Consider the following 23,198-nt stretch of genomic DNA (forward strand, 5'->3'; position numbering starts at 1 on the left):
GTTCTTTATTGATGAGATCATACAGTCAAATCCTCAGTTGTAATTTATCCATCTGCAACTGTGTACAAATCACATTTGCAGTCAAATTAACACTCAGGATTTTACTGTGTAGGGAAAACAAAGGGACACCATGGGAACCATGATTTTAAGCTCATAGAACTGGTCGATAGGGCTGCAACTATTGGTTATTTTCTTTGTGATCATTCTATCAATTACAGTAAAAGAAAAAAAAAAAAAGATTACCACAAATGACCAGACATATTGACGTAGAATTCAAAGATCTTTTTAATTGAAATTCATACATTGAAACAAAAACGAGATGCATGAATGCATTAACGTTGCATGTAGATAATAGAACGGTTGTAATCAGCGGATGTGATCATGTCTGATCAGTTCCTCTTTTGGGGAATTGATGGTCAGACTTTCATAGTTCTGCTGCTTCAACGTTCCTCTTGCTTCCATTCGACACCCGAGAGAGCTGGATACACACACACAGTATGATGGGGACGATTGTGTATGTGTAATCCTTTATGTGGGGGTAGTTTATATGTAGTTTGTGATATACCGGTATGCACATATTATATGTCCTAGTGTTTAACTTTTGAAGAAGAATTCCGCCTATAATAAAATGCCCAAAATAGGGAAGCCAGGTTGAAAGTAAACTTTTCAAAGATTAAAACTTGATTATTATTTATGTATAATATATAACATAATGCTGGGTTGTGGTTTGGTTAAACTCAACAGAAGGTCCTCGTTTGTGGATTGCTGAACCTAGAAACCACCAGGAGTAACCACATCCTACCAGGAGCCTCTCATAAATGAGAGGCAAGACGGGTAAAAATAGTGCGGTAACTGTGTGTGTGTGTGTGTGTGTGTCATTCCAGCTCTCAGTCTAGCGTCAGGAGGATCCACACTGGGAGACCTCCAGTGTGGCATGTGGAGTAGACGGCTTCGGTCCAGAACTGAACCCCTCATCCTCCACACCTCTCTCCTTACTTCCCTCCTTCATCCCTGTACCGACAGACAGACACAGACAGACAGAGTGAGAAGAAGAGAGAGACATTATTTTAGACACTGCATATTACCGTTTCCTGTTGTCCACACCCGTGTTATATGCATGCACGCACATCAGCTATCATATTGTGACGTTGTATTCTCTTACTATTGTACTGTGTTCAGTAATATCGATCTTCATGAGAAACATTAGCTTTACAACCAACCTGTCATTCTGGAGTTCTGGGTAGGCAGATTGTACAGTAGCTATTAGCCCTGTAACTGTGTGTCATCTGCCTTATTACTGTACATTACCTTTTCTCATGTTTTGTCCCAGAATGGTGCTTTACACTGGACTTTCAATCAACCTCGCCTCTCTAGTGAGCTTGCCATGATCCAACACTCGTGTTGGCATGTGTGGAGAAGACAACACAGCAGTACAGTAAGTACACCAATAAAGGTCGCGCACCATCATGGTCTGTTATTGTCTTTATTAAAGGACATGGAACAGACCATGATGGTGCGCTTAGTAACTCAGCAATGTTCTCACTACGATTCATCTGAAAGGTGGAAATGTAATCCCTGAAATGGAAAAAGGGTTTCCCTTTCACGCGGCAACCCGTGCCCTATAGACAGTAAGGACTTTGCATGCACACACACACACACACTGCACAGCTGCTTCCCAATGCATTCAACAGCAAGCCGGCTGGGAAGGCTGCTTAATAGTGATGTTGCATGTTTTCCTTACAAGGCTATATATCTGAACATTTGCAACAGGAGGACTGCAAGAGTTTTAAAGGTGTATTTATTGACACTGTGTGGGGAAATGTGATAATTTGTGGGGTCACCTGTCTCTCCTCTGCAGTGCTGACAATCCTGTTGATTGGAATGGGTCAAGCACTGTAGAGGAGGAGGGGTGTCGAATTAATTGGTACCTGGAGAACATTATGGAATATATTTATTATATTATACAATGATATTATGTCCTCATGTAATTGTGTAAAGTAACGTTATGGGCCTTAGTTAGCCTTCGTTAAGTTATAAGAGTTAGCAATCAGGTGATCGTTTGCCTCACCTGCTTAAAAGGTGTGCTACAGGTGAAGGCAGGAGTTCAGTCCTTGCTTGATGCTAGTGACAACATCCAGGTGGGGGGGCTACCAGGGCCTTTGTATTTATAAGGTTTCCCCTGTTTATAGTTTCTTAAGTTCCTGGTTTGTTTCATTTTCTTTATTAAGTAAACTCTGCAACAAAAGTTCGGAAACTTAACTTTGGTCCATTATTTCTCCACTTCAATGGTATCGTATTTTATATAATTTTAGTCATCTTTACAACGAGGTATAGATTGTAAGGATCGGGCGCGAATGAACAACATACCTAAACGTGTGGGTAGCACCTCCAAAAAATGAGCCAAAATGGCAAGTGCTTGGTATTCAACCCTTTGCTACGAGTTGTTTCGTGGATTGGATGATTGCACTCTCCTAGAGTAATAAGGTGGTCACAAATGTTATGGCCACAGTAAAATAAATCTCTTCACTCCATTTCATTGTAATGTTATATTCAAAAGGATGGTTATCATTCACTCATAGCATCAAATGCTAGCTATGGCTTTCTCTAGCAGTTTCCTGAGCCAAATCTAGTTTGTTTAAAAGGGGGTACTTGGATTCAGAAATGAGGGAAATGGGTACTGAAGCCAAAATCGTTCTAGGGGGACCGCAAAATACATACTGCACACAAAGAAGACACAGTACACAGTTTGTTCATGTTGTGTTCGATCTAGTAGTTTTTATCACTATTAAATGGACAGGTTTCATGATGTCTTGTCTTCCAGGATGAGGCTCTGTGGGAACGTCTATCTGTCAGACTCTGACCAGGTCATATGATGCAGTGGTTGGTTTCTCACCTTTGGCCTGTTTACATGATGCAGTTGGTTTCTCCGGTTGGTCTCCTCCTGCGATTGCAGCCCGGATCTTCTGCGCCACGTAAGTGCAGGCTGGGGGGGGAGAACCATTTGGTTACATAAGTTACTAATGGATAAATGAACACTGTGGATTTTACTGTGCATACTGCATTATAATCAGAGTCCTTATAGTGAGCACATTGAAAAATAAGAGATCAGAAAACGTGAGATATGACGTCTTCTTTTCTTTAGAGTAGCCAATTTAGTCGACAACTGCTGTTGGCTCACCTGCCAGTGAGGAGTCCCCACCGGGATGAGGTAGACTAGAGCCCAAATCCGCCCTACTCCTCCCGCTCAACATTCCCAGCTGACAGGTGCTGCCCCAGCCCATAGGAGTAGATGCAGTGACAATGTCACCCTTTGTTCATATTAATGTTAGATTAATCATTAGGATCTTTTTGGGGCCTTTATTGATATATATAAGAGGATTGACAGGAAAGAGGGAGAGAGATGGCCGGGTTGACATGTAGCAAAGGTCGTCATGAACGGGACTCGATCACGCAACACGCTGTCAGGCCAGAGGCTATGGCCCTCATTTATCAACCGTGCGTACGCCAAAATATTGTCGCACGCCGAAATTACCGACATTTAACATTTCCGGCAAAGCTTGAAATTGAACTTGAGTAGGACAAATAGTCACGTCTGGTCGCGAGCTGGCGTACGCTGTTTTTCTGTTTTACACAAGCGGAGCAGCCTTGTCTGAACTGCTGAGAGGCTGTCACAGGCATCAAAACATATATGTATTCACTCCTAAAATGTTTATATAAAAGGTATGTATAATGTATATGGGCTACATGTAAAAAAAAAAAAAAAAAAAATGTTAAGGATGTGTCATATGAAATTAGTAGGAGATAAAATCGCGCAATTAAAAACAATGTTGCAAGAGATGCTTAAGCCATTTAAACAGTGTTTTGCATGAGCGCATACATGCGAGGATTTGGGCTGTCTGTGCTGAAATATTTCCATGACGGGACGTTGGAGAGTATAGTGCAGCAGACAGTGCTGCAGCTCAGCTGCGGAGAGTCCCAACGTGCAGGTATAGCCTACTGTAGCCTAATCTACAGCATGAAGGCCGATGTCTTTCTTACGGTATGTGCAATATAATAAACCCGACGCGTCGCTCGAATGCCAAATGTACCGTGCCAGGCTCCCAGCGCAAGTGGGAACTGCATCGGAGATATAGGTATATTACCCAGCCAGCCCACGCTGCCCACCACCAGCCACATGAGGCTATATACTGTTTTGGCTGCACATTCATATAATGACAGTTGAGACAGCCCGGCCACTGCAGTGACTAACGACTGGCAATCTAAATAGACTGTCGAACGTCGGAACGTGCATGGTCAGTTGGTCACGGACGGACCACTGATAGAGAGAGACAGACAGACAGACAGGACAGGACAGGAGGAGCACCTGCAAAACAGCAGCGTGTGTGTGCCTATTTGTTATTTAATTATGGTTCACAGGTTCAGGTTTTCGTTCTAATAATTTAATATACAACTAACAACACACAGTGAAAGTTGCAAATAGGATATGCGCGTGCGTGCGTGCGGGGGGTGAGGCGGGCAGCAAGGGAAGCGAAGCGAGAGGAGAAACAGACAGCTTTATTTTAATGTGTCATGTAGGTGCGTGCGTGCGTGCGTGCATGACAGCAAGGCAAGCGAGGTGAGAGTGAAACAGACAGGGTAGGCCTACAACTTTATTTAATTCATGCAGGTGTTCGTTCTTTATTTGTTTAACAACACACCAGTTAGTTGGGCTTGCAAGTTGCGTGTGCGTGCTGTGCGTGTGTATGAGAGAGGGGGGTGGCCGGGCAAGGCACGGGAGAAACCTATTTTTTCATGTAACCATGGTTTCAGGAAACGTATTGCCGTTGTTCATGTCGCAAAAACGAGGGCGAGGCTTGATTTCTTAGGGCGTGCCAGATCAAATTCAGCCGTGACATTTATTAACGTGAGAACAAAATTAAGGAAGGATCAGCTGTTTGCGATCACTTTATAAATGCCGTGGCGACGTGGGTGTACTAAGAAACCTTCACTCGAATCTGTGGCAGATTTTACACTCGATTGATAAATGAGGGCCTATGTGTGGTATGCTCCTGGACCACAAGGCCAGCGGGCGCCCCATCATTAAGATCTTAGTTTATCCAATTATTTGGGAGCCCACTTGCAGTATCCTCACGGCTCACCAGTGGGCCCCGGCCCACAAGTTGAGAATAACTGCGCTAGTCCACCTGGCTCTCATTGACGTCAATGAGTGCATTCCATCAAACTATCAGCTGCTGTTTTCCTCCCAGTGCCTGCCCTGCTAGGACATAGACCTCTCCTTGTTCAATATTCTTCTTGAGTGTCACGAGGAACTGCAGTTCTGATCCAACATTCTGTACAATCCACACAGCAGCATACACAAGATACTGTCAACACGTGCTTCATGCATTTGTCCTACATCTATCATGTGTTAATTAGCACTGCCAGCAAATCTCTTTTGAATGTTAACCAAATTCAGGCTGAAAATAGAAGGTCTGAACTCTGAAGGCCTATTCATACTCAATAATACAACAATATGACATCATCACCACACACCCAAACACATTTTTACTAACCACCGTTTCAGTGGTCACCTTATCACCTATAAAACTGGAGTATGCAAAACATGGCCAGCAAGTACACACAAAAAACATCTGTAATTACTTATTGAGGCAGAAGGACTCTATGAACAAATATCTGGTGGGATTATTATCGTGATCATTATTACTACTAATTGCCAGTCACGCTATGGCCGTCAGTCTGTCACGCCTCATGACACATCACTCTCCATATATGGCCATCTCCATATATGAAGATCATGACACTGACCTAATCAAACTCTGGATACAGTGGATAGCCATACATGGAGAAGACTGGATATGGAGCCGGCCAGCAACTTTACATCTGTCCTCTTAGATCTCCACATATGGAGCTGACCTGTTCTGACAATCCATATGTTGATTCTACCCCACCCGTCCTTCCTCTTCGATGTCTTACTGATAGTATAGTATTCCCTTTTGTACAGTTTTTTCTATATTATTTTACTTGGATAGACTGCATGAAAACTGTGACCAAACTAACGAGCACAGAAACTTCCAGCTACTATTTATTTAGAGTCAACTCAAATATTTCGCTCCCTGCAAACATTTTAACAACCATGGACTTTATTTTTCAAAAGCTTGAAACTCATCTGTCATTCATATATGCTGAGTCATTCAACACTTTGTCTTTGTTTTGATGTTATTTTTCCTTGTCGGCCATGCTTGGTTATACAATCCTGCTGACCTTTCACTCGTTTGTCAACTGCTAGTCACTTCACAAGGTGTAAAATAGGCTACATAAAACTTTCAATCAATTATTACCTTTTCTTCTTCTTTTAACTGTGTCTTACTTGAATAGTAGATGAACACTCAGTGCAACTCAACTGTAGTTTTGTTTTATATCTGAACAGAAATATGTGGTTCTTTGAACATTTCTTATCCTAAATTGATCCAGAAAAAAAAGTCCACAAGACAGATTACAGTCAATTTGACTTTGACTGGGGTCCCTCGGGGCTCCTTGTTCCCTCCTTGTTCCCACCAAATCTCTTTGCTGAAAATGGCACATAGCCTACTGTAGTAGCTTACATGTGTTGCGACAGTGATTGTGTCTGTGACGAAAATACAAGGAGTTTGTAAATTTGGTATTTTCTCCGAATATTCAGCGAAACTCCAGAAGTGTTCAAGTGGTTAAACAAAGTAGGCCTATATACCAACTGTTCAAAACAACAACAAAATTATTAAAGACTTACCGTTGATGATCAGTCACACCATTTCAAACAGATTGAAGTACCAGCAGGTTAAAACCCTGGTTTATTATTTAAGGTTTAGGAGAAAATGTTGTGTTTGTCTCGTTGTGGAAGCTCCCAAGTGTCACGATCTACAGCCGCTGCCCTTCCTCAAAAACAACTGTAACCCCTCCCCGTGACAACCCGACCGCCCTGACACGCCCCCTGACAACCTGACCACTCCCCTCCCCTGGGCCCTGACAGCCTCTTCTCTTGCAGCCAAGACTTTCAGCTTGTTAGTGTAGTGAGAGGTATTTTTTGTCTGATTGATAAAACTGTTCACATTCATATAGCCTGCCCTGGGTTAATCTTCTAGTATTGTATGAAACAGGGCCTCACTAGTCACTAGTGTTGTAGTCGATGTAGAACAGTACAACTGCACATTACTGGGTTCTTTCCCAAAGCCAACTGCCTCATACAAGTTGTGGAATGCAGTTGTTCTGTCTAATCACTGATCAGCACAGCTGATATTTCTGATGTGATAAATCCCTTCTCAAATCTTCTATTAATGGCTACCGGTATGTGTGCTGTCATGCTCATTTCAGCATGGCTGGGATAGCCATTTCAATTGCTCTGTCAAAAGAACTACCTGTGTATATATATATAAATATTTCATTCCACTTTTGTCTTTTTTATCCTTTTTTGGGCGACTCCTCTGCAGTACCCGTTTCGTTTGACGTTATACATACATGAACTCAACTAATTTCATCAAACGATCAAAGTTCTTTCTTGTACTTGTAAGATCGAACAAAGTTCACACAGCTTTATGGGATGTCACTCTGACCTGTCTGTGATGTAGTCAAGCGAGCTCACTGAAGTGGCCTGCTTGTCATACCCACTTGAAGTGGGTATGACGAGCAGTTTTCTGTGGTATTTTGTTGTGAATGAAGACAAGGTTTCAAGGTTCAAGGTTCTTTATTATTTGTCTCCCGAGGAAGAAATTTGTCTTAGACAAAGGGCCCGCATGCAAGCGTAGCCCTTATGTCCATGTCGCTGCAGTGCATCATAGAAAAAGAAAACATAGAGGGGGGGGGGGGGGGTAAGAAGACATCACATTTCAAGTAAGATGATAATACGTTTATGGGTGGGGGTGGCGGGGGCTTGGGCCAGGCACAAAAAAGCTCTCTTCCTACATAAGCCATCGAAGGGATGCTAGCTAGAAGATACCTAGCTGCAGGGGGAGTGGTGGGGGGGGGGGGGAGTGGGAGGGTAGAAGGCGGCTGTGTGCAAGACATGTGTGTCCATGAGAACAGTTCGGTGGAAAGTTAATTTCCCATGTGTTTGTGTAAGTGTGTTCCTGGCATATCTCCCGAAGGTCAGAAGGTCTGTCTTGAAGACACTTCAAGACAGACTGGCAGCCGCAGTAGGCGGCAGGCCAATGCACATTTTGATCATCTCATGAGTCATCCTGATATATACCATATATGCAAAGAAGACATCACATTCACAATATTAAAGATGGTTCTTACATTGCTTCAGTCATGAAAGTAGTTTTGCATTTTAATGGCTGAAACGGTACGCAGCATCATTTTCCAAAGCAAGCCTGGAAACACACACACGCACACACACACACACACACACACACACACACACACACACACACACACACACACACACACACGCACACACGCACACGCACACGCACACGCACGCACACACACACACACACACACACACACACACACACACACACACACACACCGTTTCCGTATCCGCTTTGGCGCTTTAAGACCTTAGAGTAGAAGGCACCCAGAGGAAACCCTGAGGCGAAATGGACATAGTGGCCGAATTTGTCATTGCAGCTCGAGCCAGCGCTGCTCCCGTTGACTATCATTGCGCACGTTCATGTGATTGAGGCCATGACACGTGAACGAATGTTTCATACGTGAACGCGCACAAACGGCACAATGATAGTCAACGGCAGCGCGTTCATGTGTTTGAGGCAAATCCATCCCAGAATGCACTCTGTTCCTACCAGGAAGGAGGAGTGAAATCGCCTCATGCGCTTTTGAGCAACTTAATGCAAGTGGATGGGAGGAGAACTCGGGTGTCTTCTCTATTCATATATACTCTAAATTTAAGACCGGATCAGCAACCTAAATTACTTGATCCCATCCCTGCGTCGGACAGTAGTGAAACGCTGTGATTGGCTGTGTCCACGCCCCCAGCCAGCCACAACACGCCACTACTACCCACTAGCTGGCTTAGCATAATAGCATCTGATGCTTCATGAATTACATGAAAGTGAAAGCAGTCCTATGCAGGTGAGACTACTACAATGTTGTGTTATTATTAATAACGTGTTTTAATGGAAGTGGAGGTGAGTGAAGATAACCGTTCTCTCACTGTGGGGATTATTAGACTAAACTAGAACGTATTCTCGTCTGCTTTGTCTGAACTTAAGATTGATGCCACTGAAGCTAACGGTTGCTAACATTAGCTTTTTATATTTAAAAACAAATCATAATACTATAATATAAGTAATTGCGTTCTAGTTGTTAGAATATATTAATTAATCTAGAGTAATTATTTGGTAAAAGAATGTCAGGAGTGGACACATTAGTCATTGCTGTTTTTCTTTCTTTTAGTACGAGCAGTCCACTCACAGTTAACATTTTTTGTATTGAGTTGTGCTTGAAATGTACTGTCATTCTGCAATTGGTATTGAACTGGTATTAACATAGGTACGCGCCCGTATTGAACTAGCTGTTCACCATGAACACCTACACGTTATCATTATACATTCTGTTAATAATAAGTCAGAGGTCTGCTGTGTAGTCCAGTCTGTTATCTGAATAGATGTTTTGCAGTATGCAGCATTATATCAATCCTGTATCGTGCATTGTGCAGTAGCCCTGTATTAGTATACTGTATTTATACAGAGGAAATACTTTAATGCCACGGCTAATGTGGTTACTGGTTAATAACCCACACCCATCCCCTATCGCCATTCTGTTGAGACAAAACAAATACTTCGGCCTATATGTCCATGGGCCATGGCCATGTCGAATAACAAGAGGCTACAATTGGCATGTTGCAGAGTATTGAGCCAGGAATCGAGAGAGACAGCAGACACAACTTTAATCAGCCATGTCACATCCCAAAAAGTTAACTATTATCAACTTTGAAAGCGCTCTGCTTGGGCAAAAAAAGCTCCCTGAATCCCTGTATACTTAGTCGACTGGAGTTCCGCAGGGCTCTATGCTCTGCCTCTTCCTGTTTTCGTGATACACTAAATATATACGGCCAAAATAGCTGAGAGCAACACGTTGCTTGTAGATCTGCTATTTTCTTATTTTTTTCTTAATCGATTGTTTTTTTAATTCTTTATTCAATTTGTTCAGGGTAGGGGTGCCTCTGGCCTAGCGGTCCAGGCAGGCACATACCTCTAATGGTCCCCACCATCTTTGCTGCCTGTCGCTCCACGTCTCCCTACCTGTTTTGTGTCTTATTCTTACCCAGTGTTGGTTACTAGTTACTAGTTAAGTAGTTAAGTTACTAGTACTATATTACTGTAATATTATTACATTACCCAGTAACGACTAATATTATACCATATTACTTACTTAACTTTACTAAATAGCACATATTACTCGGAATTTGTTGGCTACCGTTTGAAAACTTTTCATTGAAGGCTCAAGACCTACTTCTACACTCCTGCTCTTGCTAATTTATCTTTAAATTACTTGTTAATCACTGTATTGCATTACTGCTATTATTCTAATGTTTTATGCCTTGCCTTTCTTTTCTTTCTCCATTGCTCTGTAAAGCACTTTGAGCTGCATTTCATGTCATGAAAGGTGCTATACAAATAAAGTTGTTTCCGCATGTCGGTCCTATGGTGTCGGATACAGCGTGCACACCCCTCTTGAGAAATATTGCCCAACACTGGTCTTACTTACAACACTGTATACTATCAATGAAGGCAGAAAAGCCCCAAAAATATCTTGGATAAAATCAATTAATTCAATTAACTGTTAATTAATATGTCCTCAGTGCTTGTCTTTTGTCTTCACAGGTGTTGACAATAAAGTGACTCAGCCTGTATCTATCTACACGGCACCAGTCCAGAGCGTTCCACCGGCACCAGGAGGGGAACGAGGGCTGCTGGTCACCTGCCAGTGGTGGAGCTGAGACGAAGACTGCAGGATGGCCGGCTTCCTGGACAACTTCCGCTGGCCCGAGTGTGAATGCATTGACTGGGGGGAGAGGAGGAACACCGTGGCCTCCGTCTCCTCAGGAGTTCTGGTGAGTAGAGAGAAGGGGATGTGAGAGAGAATGGGATTGTAATTTTTTTTTTTACAAATGTAGCATTACTTTACAACAGTCGTTCTCAGTGTTTTTCTTGTTCAGGACCCAGAAAATTATTTCTTCCACCCTAAAACATGATCATCAGGTATTAATATATATATAAGTGTACAGTATTTGTTAAAATGACATTTGCATGTGGACATGCCCACCAGTTTGCTTGAGTATTCATTATTCCAATTCCAATTTTGTTCATTCAACTGAATGTGTGAATGTGCAACATTGTCATCATGACATTGCTCGGCATTGAGCGAATACAATGGAGAATTCAACTCGCGTTGCGGTGACTTTCTTTCTTCTCTTTCTTCTTTATTTTTTTATGTTTTTTTGTGGCTTTCACCTTTATTTTATATTTGTTATGGAGGGACAGACAGTAGGCTGACTGGAAATGGGGAGAGAGATGGGGGAGTGACATGCAGTCAAGGCCATCGGGATCGGGAGTCGAACCCGCGGCACACTGCCAGGCGTGGGTGAATATATAACTGATGGAAGGGAGATGCAGGTTTTCATAGTAAATGCGACCTACTGTCGCAGTGAAGTGGTTGAAACAGATGCTATATACACTCCACATTGGTTTATTTGGTTATAGCTGAGTCATGGTGACATGGACACCAGGTTGAAAGTGGTTAGAAATCGGGACTCATCAGCTGCATAATTGCGTTTACCAATTGCGGGTGGGCATAGATGTCTTCTCCATCAATAATAGCTGGCTGAGTTTAGCTTACGGATCATATTACATTTTCATTGGTGGGAAAAAAGAGAAGAGGGCAGAAAGTATGCATGTACGAAATGGGAAACCGTGCACAGAATTGAACACCGTTCTGCAAACCGTTTAGTCTTCGTTTTTGCAGCAGTGCCCTCACTACAGGCCTGTGCTCAAGTCCTAGGCCAGGCATTACCAAACCTTTTTCTGTGCCAAGAACCCCAAATAGCCAGAACCTCTAGCTCTGACCTTTTGCCAAAATGTAAGTCATATTTGAGGCACATCTGACCTAATTTCTCCTTTCATTGTAAATGGCTTAAGCATCTAACTTGCAACATTGTTTTAATTGCGTGATTTTAATTGCTTGTAAAGTTGGACATTTCTACAGTTTTATATTAACAATTTAGGAGTGATGGATATGTTTAGATGCCTGTGACAGCCTGTCAGCTGGTCAGTCATGCTGCTCCGCTTTTCTACGACAGAAACACAACTGAGGACAAAGCCTACGACCTGACGTGATTTTTGTCCGGGCGCACGTTCAAGCCGTGTTGATAAATGAGGGCCTATGCCTATTTGCTCAGACACTATGGTGTAAAATTCTCCTTTCATTGTCAATGGGAATACATGTTTATGTAGGACAAAATAGACACTATGCCGATTTGCTCAGACACTATGACGTAAAATTGTCCAATGTCAATTGGAAATTTGTGTAGGACAAAAATAAACACTACGCCGAATTGCTTGTCTATATATGACATAAAGTCTCCATTCATTGTCAATGGTCATTGTCATTGTGTGTAGGACAAAAGTACAGTAATAGCTGAATATAGGAGGGGCTAGCGCCCCTCCTATATTCAAAAATAGCTGATCTGCAAGCTTACAATGCATCGCATCATGACTGTTGTGAGCTTGTAGGTCTACTATATATGCTATGATTAAACCATTTAGATTTCTTTTTACAATGACTTATTCAGATTATTTACATTTGATATATTCTGTTTAAAAAGAATCCTCTCCTTTCCATTCGAGCCGCCCTGGCGCCCCCTGCCTAGGTGACTAGCAAACATAATGACTAGTACATCCCCCATCACCTAATCACAATCTCTTCACACACTAAACGTGTGCAGAAGAGCTATAATTTGCCTTCATCATAAAAATAAAAAAATCACACCCGTGTGAAGTGAGAGGCGCTCTTATTATCGTACATCATTATTATCCATTAATTGTCAGTGGGAATTTAATCTTTGAATTACAATAATCTACACTATAGCTGAATATAGGAGGGGCTAGCGCCCCTCAAAACCCTGGCAGCATGTTTGAAGTCATATACTGTAGAAGTTCACACAATGTGTTTTTCTGCACAGAAAACAAACCTCAATGAACCTGATTGAGGCTATTATAGCGGCAGCAATCACAGTGCTCTCCAAAGGCCTCAATTATCTCAGCAGAATGTGTTGGCCCTTGTTTGCCAGCTTGTTATGATCATCGTGGGGAATCCATAGTGTCCCTGGTGAAGGCTTTTATCTGCTTCCCCAGACAGAAGAGTTGTTGATGAGGTATTATATAGGCAGCACAGATAGTGCTGTTTATTGAATGGGTGTGCAGTTATTTTTATTTGAGAAGTCACCCAGGAGCCCTCTGGGCTTTGTGTTCATGAGAGCTGCTCCAAATGCTGAAATGCAGTGTGGGTGTGCGACTCACAGGAACATGCAGTGTGAAAGGCTTGATGTACTGTAGTGCAGCGGAGTCACGCGCTGAAAAGCATGTTCAGCCATGAGCTCACGGCTATTTTCAGTACACGACACTGCCACGCAAGTATAATTCAGGTTTAATTGTGTGTGTGTGTGTGTGTTAGGCATGTGAATCTCGTCTCATCTCACGATTCGATACGCATCTCGATGCACTGCCAGCGATACGATACTTTAGCGATACATAGAATCTCCTGGCGATACGATTCACCCCTCTACCGATATGATACGATGGCGTTTCAATTCTGGACATTGCGATACGATACGATTCACCCCTCTACCGATACGATTTGATGGCGATTCAATTCGTATTTATATTAAAGCTCTATTAATTTCCCAAAACATGTAAAAATGCATTACATTTAAATTCAAAGCAATTTATTGTTTTACTGTAGGTTAGTATTATAGCTCTGCATCTCAAACAACCCAACTTATAAAATTCTGTAAGTAAACAAAGGGTCTGCTCTCTGCTGGTTATTGTGGAATTGTTAGATTACTAATTAATCATAGGATATATATAGTATAATTATTATATCTCAAAGGTCAATTTGAGGTTTTGAGTATAGAGGTATTAGAGGGTTCAAGAGATTAAAATGTAATATCCTATCGTTCATCAATGAATGTTACCAACATATAAATAGAAAAGAAACAAATAAACTAAACAAAAATTACAGGTCACACTTGCTGTCAAACAAGTCTATGTCTAGTTTAAACTGCAACAGTTTTATAATATAATTGCCTATGTATAGTGGGGGTCCCTACTTGATCTCTCACTCTAAGCTAAGTGGTCCTTGGCGTGACCTGAAAAACATTGAAGACCCTGGCCTGCAGGTATTATTAACGTTATAAATACATAGCAGATGTACAAGCTCACAACGCGTCTCATCCACACCCCGCTGTGAGCTTGTGGATCTGCAATTTTAGGCGTGCGACACCGTCTTGCTGCAGAATATAAATAAGGCTTCTATCCCAGAGAACAGCAAGTTGTGAAACGGTTGTAAACGACTTTAAACGCAAGCATTACACCCTGCTGTGGCGTTGTTGTTGTTGTACACGTGTGTGCAGACTGCAGAAGCTTTCTTTAATTACAAATTGATGATGATCGCGACGCAGATTTGCGTCGGATGATCGGCAAGCACAGCTGTGGAGTGTGGATCATTACCAGCAGTCCAGCACGCAGCGCTACAGTGAAAAGTCAACTGATCGACAGACAAAGCTACTCGGACAGCTATTTTATAAAGCTAAAGAGTAAAGGTGGTGCTTCTTGTTTAATGCGTGTGGCTCACTTCTGTTAGTCGCGGGTGCTCTTTATAGTCTGAGTCTGTTTGTTGTCTCAACGTGTCTACTCTGACTGCACCGTCGTACGGTAGCTTCTGTTCACTGACTGTGGGCGCGTTCGGAAATACCACACCGGAGCACACTCTCTTATTAGTTTGCATTGCACAGTGGGCTCAGTGCGCTATTTCTGAACGCGCCCTGTGTGTGCGCTGCAAGAGACCTCTTTTTTTTCCTTCCTTTTCTGATGGTACGTTGAATGCGCCTCGGAAACACAGGATAGGGTGAAATTTACCATGAAAAAACGGTGCAACCATGGATTTTACCGATGCAAGCACTCCGTGAACGATGCATCGAGATTTCACCCGTCAATTTTACCGATACACAGTGAATGAACCGATTCACTCGCATCGTGCACGTCATAATCGATGTATCGATACGTATCGATTATAGTGTGTGTGTGTGTGTGTGTGTGCGCGCGCACGCATGTTTTTCCCGTATCTGACCTGGACTGTCTGTTAGTTCTTTACAGGCTGGTGGATCATGATTGATGCTGCAGTCAGCTATCCCAGTCAGGAGCAGATGAACCACGCCTTCCACACCTGTGGCGTCTTCTCCACTATTGCATTCTTCATGTAAGCAATCATCTCACACCATAATTACAGTTCAGTCAGGTCACAAGCTTGAGAACAATGACCATAATGCTTTGGTGCACTGCCCCTCCTTGTGGAGAGAGGGCTGTCTTACTGAGACAACATGTATTGTAGTCCAGGAAGGAAGTGAGCCCAATGTCTTATGAGTCGTCAGGCATTTGAAATACTAAAATATATCAAAATACATATCACACACACAAAAACCCCAAGAATGTATGTCATAAACATCATTCAAATCAGATCTGTTTGCAAAACGGGTGTAGTGGGCCTTTAAGTAGACTGTCACATACATCGCCCACATAGAGCTGCACAAACTTAACCCAAACTCTGTTTTTAATGCTCAGGATCAATGCTGTGTCTAACGGTCAGGTGAGAGGAGACACATACGGAGAGGGCTGCCTTGGGAGAACAGGTCTGTGTGTCTGCGTATGTGTAAGTGTAACAATGTTGTTCTAGTACCAGGTCACGGTGTAACGTCCTGGCCTGTGTCTCTGTCCAATAGGAGCTCGTCTCTGGCTGTTCATTGGTTTCATGATGATGTTTGGATCTCTCATCGCTTCCATCTGGATTCTGTTCGGTGGCTACGTTGTGCCAAGTGAGTCAATGCTGATATATACTCAGTCCTGCAAACTTGTCGCTTTTCTGGGAAAATCCTGGTTTTAAAAGTTGCTGTACAATAAATAAGCTAAAATAATAGCAGCTTTCTAAAGGCATCGACTGACATGGCATTACATGGTACACTACTACACACGAGCTTGATCACCTTTTGTTTTCAGCTTGGTTGTAGGGACATTGATAAGGGCTTTGTCTCAAGACCTACGTAATGTCACATTGACCTTGAGGCGCAGTAGTTCAGCTAAATAATTTGGGGCCGGCCTGGAGAGCTTGATGGGTGATTAACAAAATTGTATTGACAATTTTAAAGTCAAAAGGCAAGTTCTTTCCAAAATGGTATGTGTGCATAGAGCATATTGGAGAAACATTTGGGATATCTAGTCCTTTTTTATTCTTTTTTATAGACGGCTTACTATGGTCTGAAGATTTAAAAGCAAAATACAGCTGTCATCGGCGGTGGTAGTGGCAGTGGTAAGACGTTTGGTTAAAACAGAGAGGAAGCATATAGGGAGAATAGAATGGAGCCAAGAATTGGACTTTGGGGCACGCCACATTTTAAATGAGCGGAGGTGGCGACATGGTCATTGATGGCCACAGCAGCAACACTCTTATTTGCAGCCACACTTACTACTACTACTACTTGTTTAGATTTTTGTCTACTGTCTTTTATTTTGTCCATCTGTCCTGACATTATTCTTGCATTTGATTGTTGATGTGTTTACATGTTGGGGACATAGTACTCATCAAGAGCCAAACTAAGTTTCCCGTTGGCATTGCCAAGGATGTGATCAGATTGTCCAAATGTCTGTCTGGTTTATCAGCAGGCAGATGAGATGAGTTGTACTCCTCTGTAACTGCTCCTATACAGAGCTATCATTTTAAAATAGTCTCATCCGGCGACAGGTGGTAGTTTTGTCAGACCTCAGCTTTCTCTCAATCTCCTGGGAAGGAACTATTTCTCTGCAACCAACCTTTGTCCTGTACCACTGGTGCGGAAAAACTACATGTTCTTATCTCTCCAGCCGGCAAAGGGGATGAAATGTGTTGGATGTGTTTGGGGCTGCAACTGTCGCTTATCTAATTTGTATTATTTATTCAGTCAATTTATGTTTGTAATCAAAATATTGAGGAAGTGTATTTTATTAACTAAATTAATTAATCAGATTATCCACTTAATCCCCATTTTATACTTTGTTATGCAAACTGTTTTGATAATTTCATTAAAATAGGTTTTTATTATAATCAATTGTGTTTACATTATTATTTGATGTGTTTTGCAGAGAAGGAAGTGGCTCCAGGTCTTGCTGTGTTCTTTCAGAATGCTTTCATCTTCTTCAGGTGAGTAAAAAAGAAAGAAAAAAAAAACATACTGACTTGGCAGCAATACTGTCACGTAACAGTCTTTCCCCCAAACACCATGTGTCAATTACACTGTATCTCTCTCTCTCTCTCTGTTTCTCTGCAGCACGCTCGTATATAAATTTGGACGAACCGAAGACCTATGGGGTTAGAGTGGCCATGCTGAAGCATATCAATTCATCCATTAAACACACACACACACACACACACACACACACACACACACACACACACACACACACACACACACACACACACACACACACACACACACACACACACACAATAATGATGTCTCAGCCAGCATACATATGCTACAGTATCATATTATTATACCATTATACTGTTGTAGGGCTGCACAGTATTGATAAACTATCGTATTGCAACACTAGAGCTAAGTACTGTGGTTGAGGTCTTTCATATGACTCATGTGGATGAAGATTTCTCTACGCTCTCCTCAGTGATCTAAAAATGTTTTTGGTTGGACCACAACAGCAAGGCAAGCCCTCTAAAACACAGAGTCCGTGGGTGATGAAGTTATACCATTTCATTGGTCTTCATTTACACCTGCAGCTAGGGCTGGAGGGCTGGGACATATGGACAAAATCAAATCATGTCAAATATGTTTGACCAAAATACCGTGTCATCAATGTGTGATTGTCATTGCATCACAACGCATAGTGAGCTTTTAGATCAGCAGTTTACACTTTTTTAAGTATACAAATGGGTAAAATAAATAACACTTACGCCATATATTATATAATATTTGCCATATTACAAGTCTCATATCACAGTATCGATATAATATCTAATCTATATATTGCCCAGCCCTATCTTCAGTTAGGTCCTCAGAAGTTGAGCAATGGCGTAACTATATCACTCGCCTCAGTGGAGTGGCGCCACTTCCACTATCTGTCCCGCAATTTATCTGTTAGGTTTAGTAATAGTATTATTATTATTTTTATTATTATTATTTTCAACAAAGAGCATCAGAACACTGCTTTTGGAGTTTGTCTGAAACATTTCCTTTTCCATAAACATTGCAGCCTCTTGCAATATGGATATTATAATGTTCAATATGTTTTTATATTATGATATTTGTGATCTATGATATTCTGTGATCTCTGGCTGTCATGTATCCTTCATGACTCAGATAGACTCAACCCAGTCTTCTACCAGGAGACCATTAGCTGTAGCAGTTTTGATTACGTAGTGGTCATTTCTTATTCAAATGTTGGCTTTGGTTGTCTGGGTTCAATTATTCATACTGTCATCTGTCATACTGTCTCTCCTAAAATATGGTTTAAATATTGTATATGTATATATTAAGTCCCCAACACTCCAAGAGCAACTTTAAACGTCACCCAACATAAAGAAAGCGATGTGATCAGTCCCGTAGTTGCAGTTATGCTATGTTCACACTAGCTGCGACAAAGCAACAGACAACAAAATGCACTTAATGCATTATAGACGTGACCTTAATATATGCAGTCTTACCGTTGTTGTCAATGGAAGACAGTGACATGAAACTACAAGTGATGCCTGACACTACAGAAATTAAGTTGAGCTGGAATCAACTTTTGTCAATGCTCCAATGACACAGTCAGTCGTTCATGTTTTTATTTGAACGTTCAAACCCACAATTCCTGCTCCATTCTGTAAATGGAAGGAAAACCTCTTTAGTCCATTTTCCTTTATGCATTGTGGCTCGAGCAAGTCAGCAGTAATGTAGCTTACCACGTTTGGCTGTTGTGTAGCTTTTGTCGCCACTTGTGTGAATACAGCATGAGTCTTAACAAGTAAGCTTCGGTGTGTCAAGGCCTGAACAGGGAGCTCGCTCTTCATTTAAACTTTGTCTTTATCTTTGATGCATGTGAAGTATTGGTTCATTTCATTCCCCATGTTTGCAGATCAAATTGTCCAGGTTATAAGTAGAGTACTGTGTACTGTAATGTCCCAGAAAGACAAGATTCCACTTCAGTTAACCACTTTGATCATGGCGTCCCTAATTTGGGCATGTCGATATAGGCGCAAAAGTTCCAAATACAAATGTAACAGATCTACAAGCTTGCAACGCTCTGCGGAGCGTTGTGAGCTTGTAGAACGGCAAAATAACAGAAGGTTAACATTTTGAGGTGTTGTGAGCTTATAGAACTGCAATTTTATTTTTTTATTTTCTTTGCGATTTTGAATAGGGCTTAAGTCCCTAATGTTGTTTTTGCTACTAGAATTTATCCTTTTCCTAGAAATGGGCTAATTTATTTGTGTAAATACATGTGGATGTATTTGTGATTACGGTAGAATGAGAAGAGCACACACGTTCATTTTTTATTCTTTATTATAGCTGCAACCCATAGCTTTCATGTCATGTACTACTATGTGGGGATTTGAACCCGGCAAGCGCCAATATTTTCTACTATTGAGCTATAAGTGACAACTTCATACCAGGCTCATATCAACCAGTAGTGGTTGATAGGATCTAAATGTCTCAATAGAAGAGGAGACATTTTATTCACACACACACACACACACACACACACACACACACACACACACACACACACACACACACACACACTAAGTTATGGATTTCAGCTTTAATGTTAGCTGTTGATTTGTGCACTGGAGTATACTGAACCTACTAGACTAGTGTTGTAGCAAGTTCTCTATTAAGTCCAATATGTATTCTGCTTATTTTCTTATTTGTAGGTAAGGACTCTGTTGTTCTGTCTCAGGTTGAAAAATGATATTATTTTTCTTTGTAACATAATTTTCAAGGACTTTCTTTGTCTTTAGACGGGAACAGTGGAGAGAGAAGGGATGATATTTAACGCAGGTCCTTGGGTGGATTTTAAAACCCAAGACATTGCGAGTTATGTTTTCAGTGCAACAAATTGTTTGGGCACCAGGGTGCGCTGAAGAAATTGTTTTCCACTAAGTTGTAGGTCAGCCCTCATCTCAAGCTGCTAGTATTTTGATTTTCTGCAACCAACAGGCCTTCCTGTAATAGAAAAGGGACTAGTACTAGAAAAGGGAAAGATGTTTTTCGATCGGTAGAGATTGTAGCAAGCAGCTGTTTCAAGCTATTGCTGTATTCCGTGCGCCTCCTAGTTACGTCCAGTAGACCAGTGGTTCTCAACCTGTGGGTCGGGATCCCCAGGGGGGTCCCCAGAAGATTTTCTTTTGGGGGGTCCCAGATTAACCTGACTCCGCCAGATGGGGGAGGTATTGATTCACAAGTTCACAACACAGCAACACACTGGAATCACTGCTGCAGTAGATGAACCGAACCAACTATGGTTCAGACCTACTACATAAAAGAAAAGAATTCCATTACTGCATCAAAAGTTATTGTCAAATAATGAGAAAGGCAAAGAAAGGCGTAGATCTGCTATTTTCACAATATCTATCTGTGGAACCTATAGTCAAACAGAATTCAAAGCATCAACTCCTACAATTCCAACTCCTCGTCAAGGAGGGGGGTCCCCAGTTCAAATATAATGATTTGGGGAATCGTGGCCTGAAAGGGTTGAGAACCACTGGCGGAAAACTAGTGAGAAGCGAGAGACTTTCATGTGTACATTCCATGATCGTTCAACCTGCTGTCCCTATATTTTGGTCGTCATTTTCTAATATTTTCAAAGATGGCAGATCTGAAAGCTCACATGTTGCATCACAATGCGTTGTCATGAGCTTGCAGATCTGCTGTTGTTTCTGCTATTTCTTGTATGACAAAGTAAATTGGCTTTGTTTTGTTAAAAGGTTAATCGTTCTGTGTTCCAATATACAGTAATCATTGTTTGCTATAATATAGTGTTTAACTGTTTAATAACGGGGGTCTCTCCAATCTTTAGTAAACTGAAAATACAATTTCAGGTCAGGAGACCAATTTTATCCAATCGGCAGAGAGTACCCCACAATTTCACTTGTTTTTCCTGTATCCGGTGTGACTTCTCTCATCTGATTGGATGAAATTGGTATCTGCCCTCGCAAATTGTGTTTATTAAAGAGTTGGAGAGATGAGGAGACCCCTGTCACTGAATAAACACTATATATATACTGTATATAGCAACAAGTACTAATGGAATATAGATCTCTTTAACACTTTTTCAGAAAAATATCACTTACAGCACCTGGTTATCGTGTTCAGCAGTGTTCAACTCAACTGTTTTTTTGTTGCAATCCACTCTGCAATCTGAAGTCACTGAAAGGAAACTAAAAGACCCCTGTTGAGATAATTATACATGAAATACAGTGCAGGATAATGGTGCTTGCTCTTGTTAATAATATATCTCATTGGTTAACTATACTTTCAACCTGGCATCCCTATTCTGTGCATGTCTGTAGTCAGAATTTATTTGATAATTTATGTAACATCTTATTTTGAAGGGGGTCCTCCTGACCTTGTAGTTCAGATATTGTTGTTACACTAGCGTGACACTATCATGCAAAGTATAAAATAGGGCATTCATTTATGAAAACTAAATAAATATGGAGCTACAAGGTTTGTGCCCGACAGCGACGATGTATTGCGTTTGTCTTTACAAAGGGAAGACCATTTTCAAAAGGGTTGCATGAAGGGATTATGGTGAGAGCAGAATGGGTCTAGTGACAAGACGCTCCCGGTGTCCCATGAATGAAGTCATCGGCATGACGAGACACGTACACCTCTCGGAGGAGATACAAGGGGATTAGGGGAAGTAATTTAATGATCCATGGAGTGTTTCTTTCTCTGCAGGCTTTTTTTTGTAGGACTCGAGTCCTAACTCCTAATCCCCTTCTTGTTCACTCACCTTTTTCCTGTATTTTACTTTATGGTGGGCAAATGTTGAATACCTGTTATGTGATCCTCTGCAAATAAATTTGAGCTTGTATTTGGTGGTGGTGTTTATTTCCGGGTTTACATACATAATTTTTTGTAGGACCCCCCCAAATTGATGCAAATGTATGTCTTTTGCTCTGCTATTTTCACTAGTTTGGGACCCAAGCAAACTCATTTTCTCCACTGATCTAATGTGATTAGGAACATGAATCTGATCTGATGTTAAAGGGATAAACTGCAGGGTAATTAATCTGGTGGCTTTATTGCATGATTAATTATCCTTGTTCTTTATTAAGTAAATGTAAAAGTAACAAATGAGGACAAAAAACAAACACAAGAACATAACAAACAAGAAAAAAAAACATCTCAGACACAGCACTATTGTAAATGGGGGAAAAAATAAAATAATTCTGACATATAGCAAATCTAAGGCTGGCACGGAAAGCCTCCAAGTACTGTGGCAGACAATGTAGGTCCAATATGATTCAAATAAGTGTCCAGTTTAGAATGCAACATGAACATACATGTAATGTATTCACAGGGAATACAGTCCATTATAATGTTATGCCATGCTTTATTTGATGGAGCAACATCCTTGATCCAAAACAAATGAATATTCTTCTTCCTAGCAGCAAAGGTTAATAAGTTGAATAACCTCTTATGTTTGACAACAACGTGATCCTCTGGGAGACCAAGTAAAAGACACAAGGGGTTTAAATCAAATGAATAGTCCTTTTTGATCATTGTGTGGAATCCTTCCCTGCCCCTTGTCAATATGTCTTCAGTACATGTAATGCTTTTCATATCAAATTAGTTATTCCACGGACCACCATTTGATGAGATTTAGCCTCAGACCCAAAAGTTCCTTGGGAATTAAGTAATGCAGAAGATGCTTAACCTACACTCTCAAAAC

The 23,198-nt window shown here is 41.4% G+C and overlaps 1 protein-coding gene and 1 long non-coding RNA gene across 3 annotated transcripts; one reads left to right on the plus strand and one right to left on the minus strand.

Moving 5' to 3' along the window:
- Positions 1-267: 267 nt before the first annotated feature.
- On the minus strand, positions 268-6,932 carry LOC310867430. The gene is made up of 3 exons (XR_014570005.1): positions 6,767-6,932; positions 2,894-2,983; positions 268-1,011 (listed from the first exon to the last, which is right to left on the minus strand). It is a non-coding gene; the product is annotated as an uncharacterized lncRNA (long non-coding RNA).
- Positions 6,933-8,974: 2,042 nt separating this feature from the next.
- LOC310867162 (transmembrane protein 50B) lies at positions 8,975-22,337 on the plus strand. 2 transcript variants are annotated; one of them, XM_083777009.1, is made up of 7 exons: positions 8,975-9,066; positions 10,821-11,050; positions 15,359-15,471; positions 15,834-15,901; positions 15,992-16,084; positions 17,385-17,442; positions 17,570-22,337. In XM_083777009.1, the coding sequence occupies exons 2-7, from the start codon at positions 10,952-10,954 to the stop codon at positions 17,613-17,615; spliced, it is 477 nt and encodes a 158-aa protein (XP_083633135.1). In that variant the 5' UTR covers positions 8,975-9,066; positions 10,821-10,951; the 3' UTR covers positions 17,616-22,337. The 2 variants fall into 2 exon arrangements, with proteins under 2 accessions (XP_083633135.1, XP_083633136.1); XM_083777010.1 differs by having other exon boundaries at positions 8,984-9,066; positions 10,799-11,050.
- Positions 22,338-23,198: the final 861 nt, after the last annotated feature.

The sequence above is a fragment of the Protomyctophum parallelum genome, assembly GCF_964188405.1.
Source record: "Protomyctophum parallelum genome assembly, chromosome: 11".
NCBI classification, from domain to species: domain Eukaryota; kingdom Metazoa; phylum Chordata; class Actinopteri; order Myctophiformes; family Myctophidae; genus Protomyctophum; species Protomyctophum parallelum.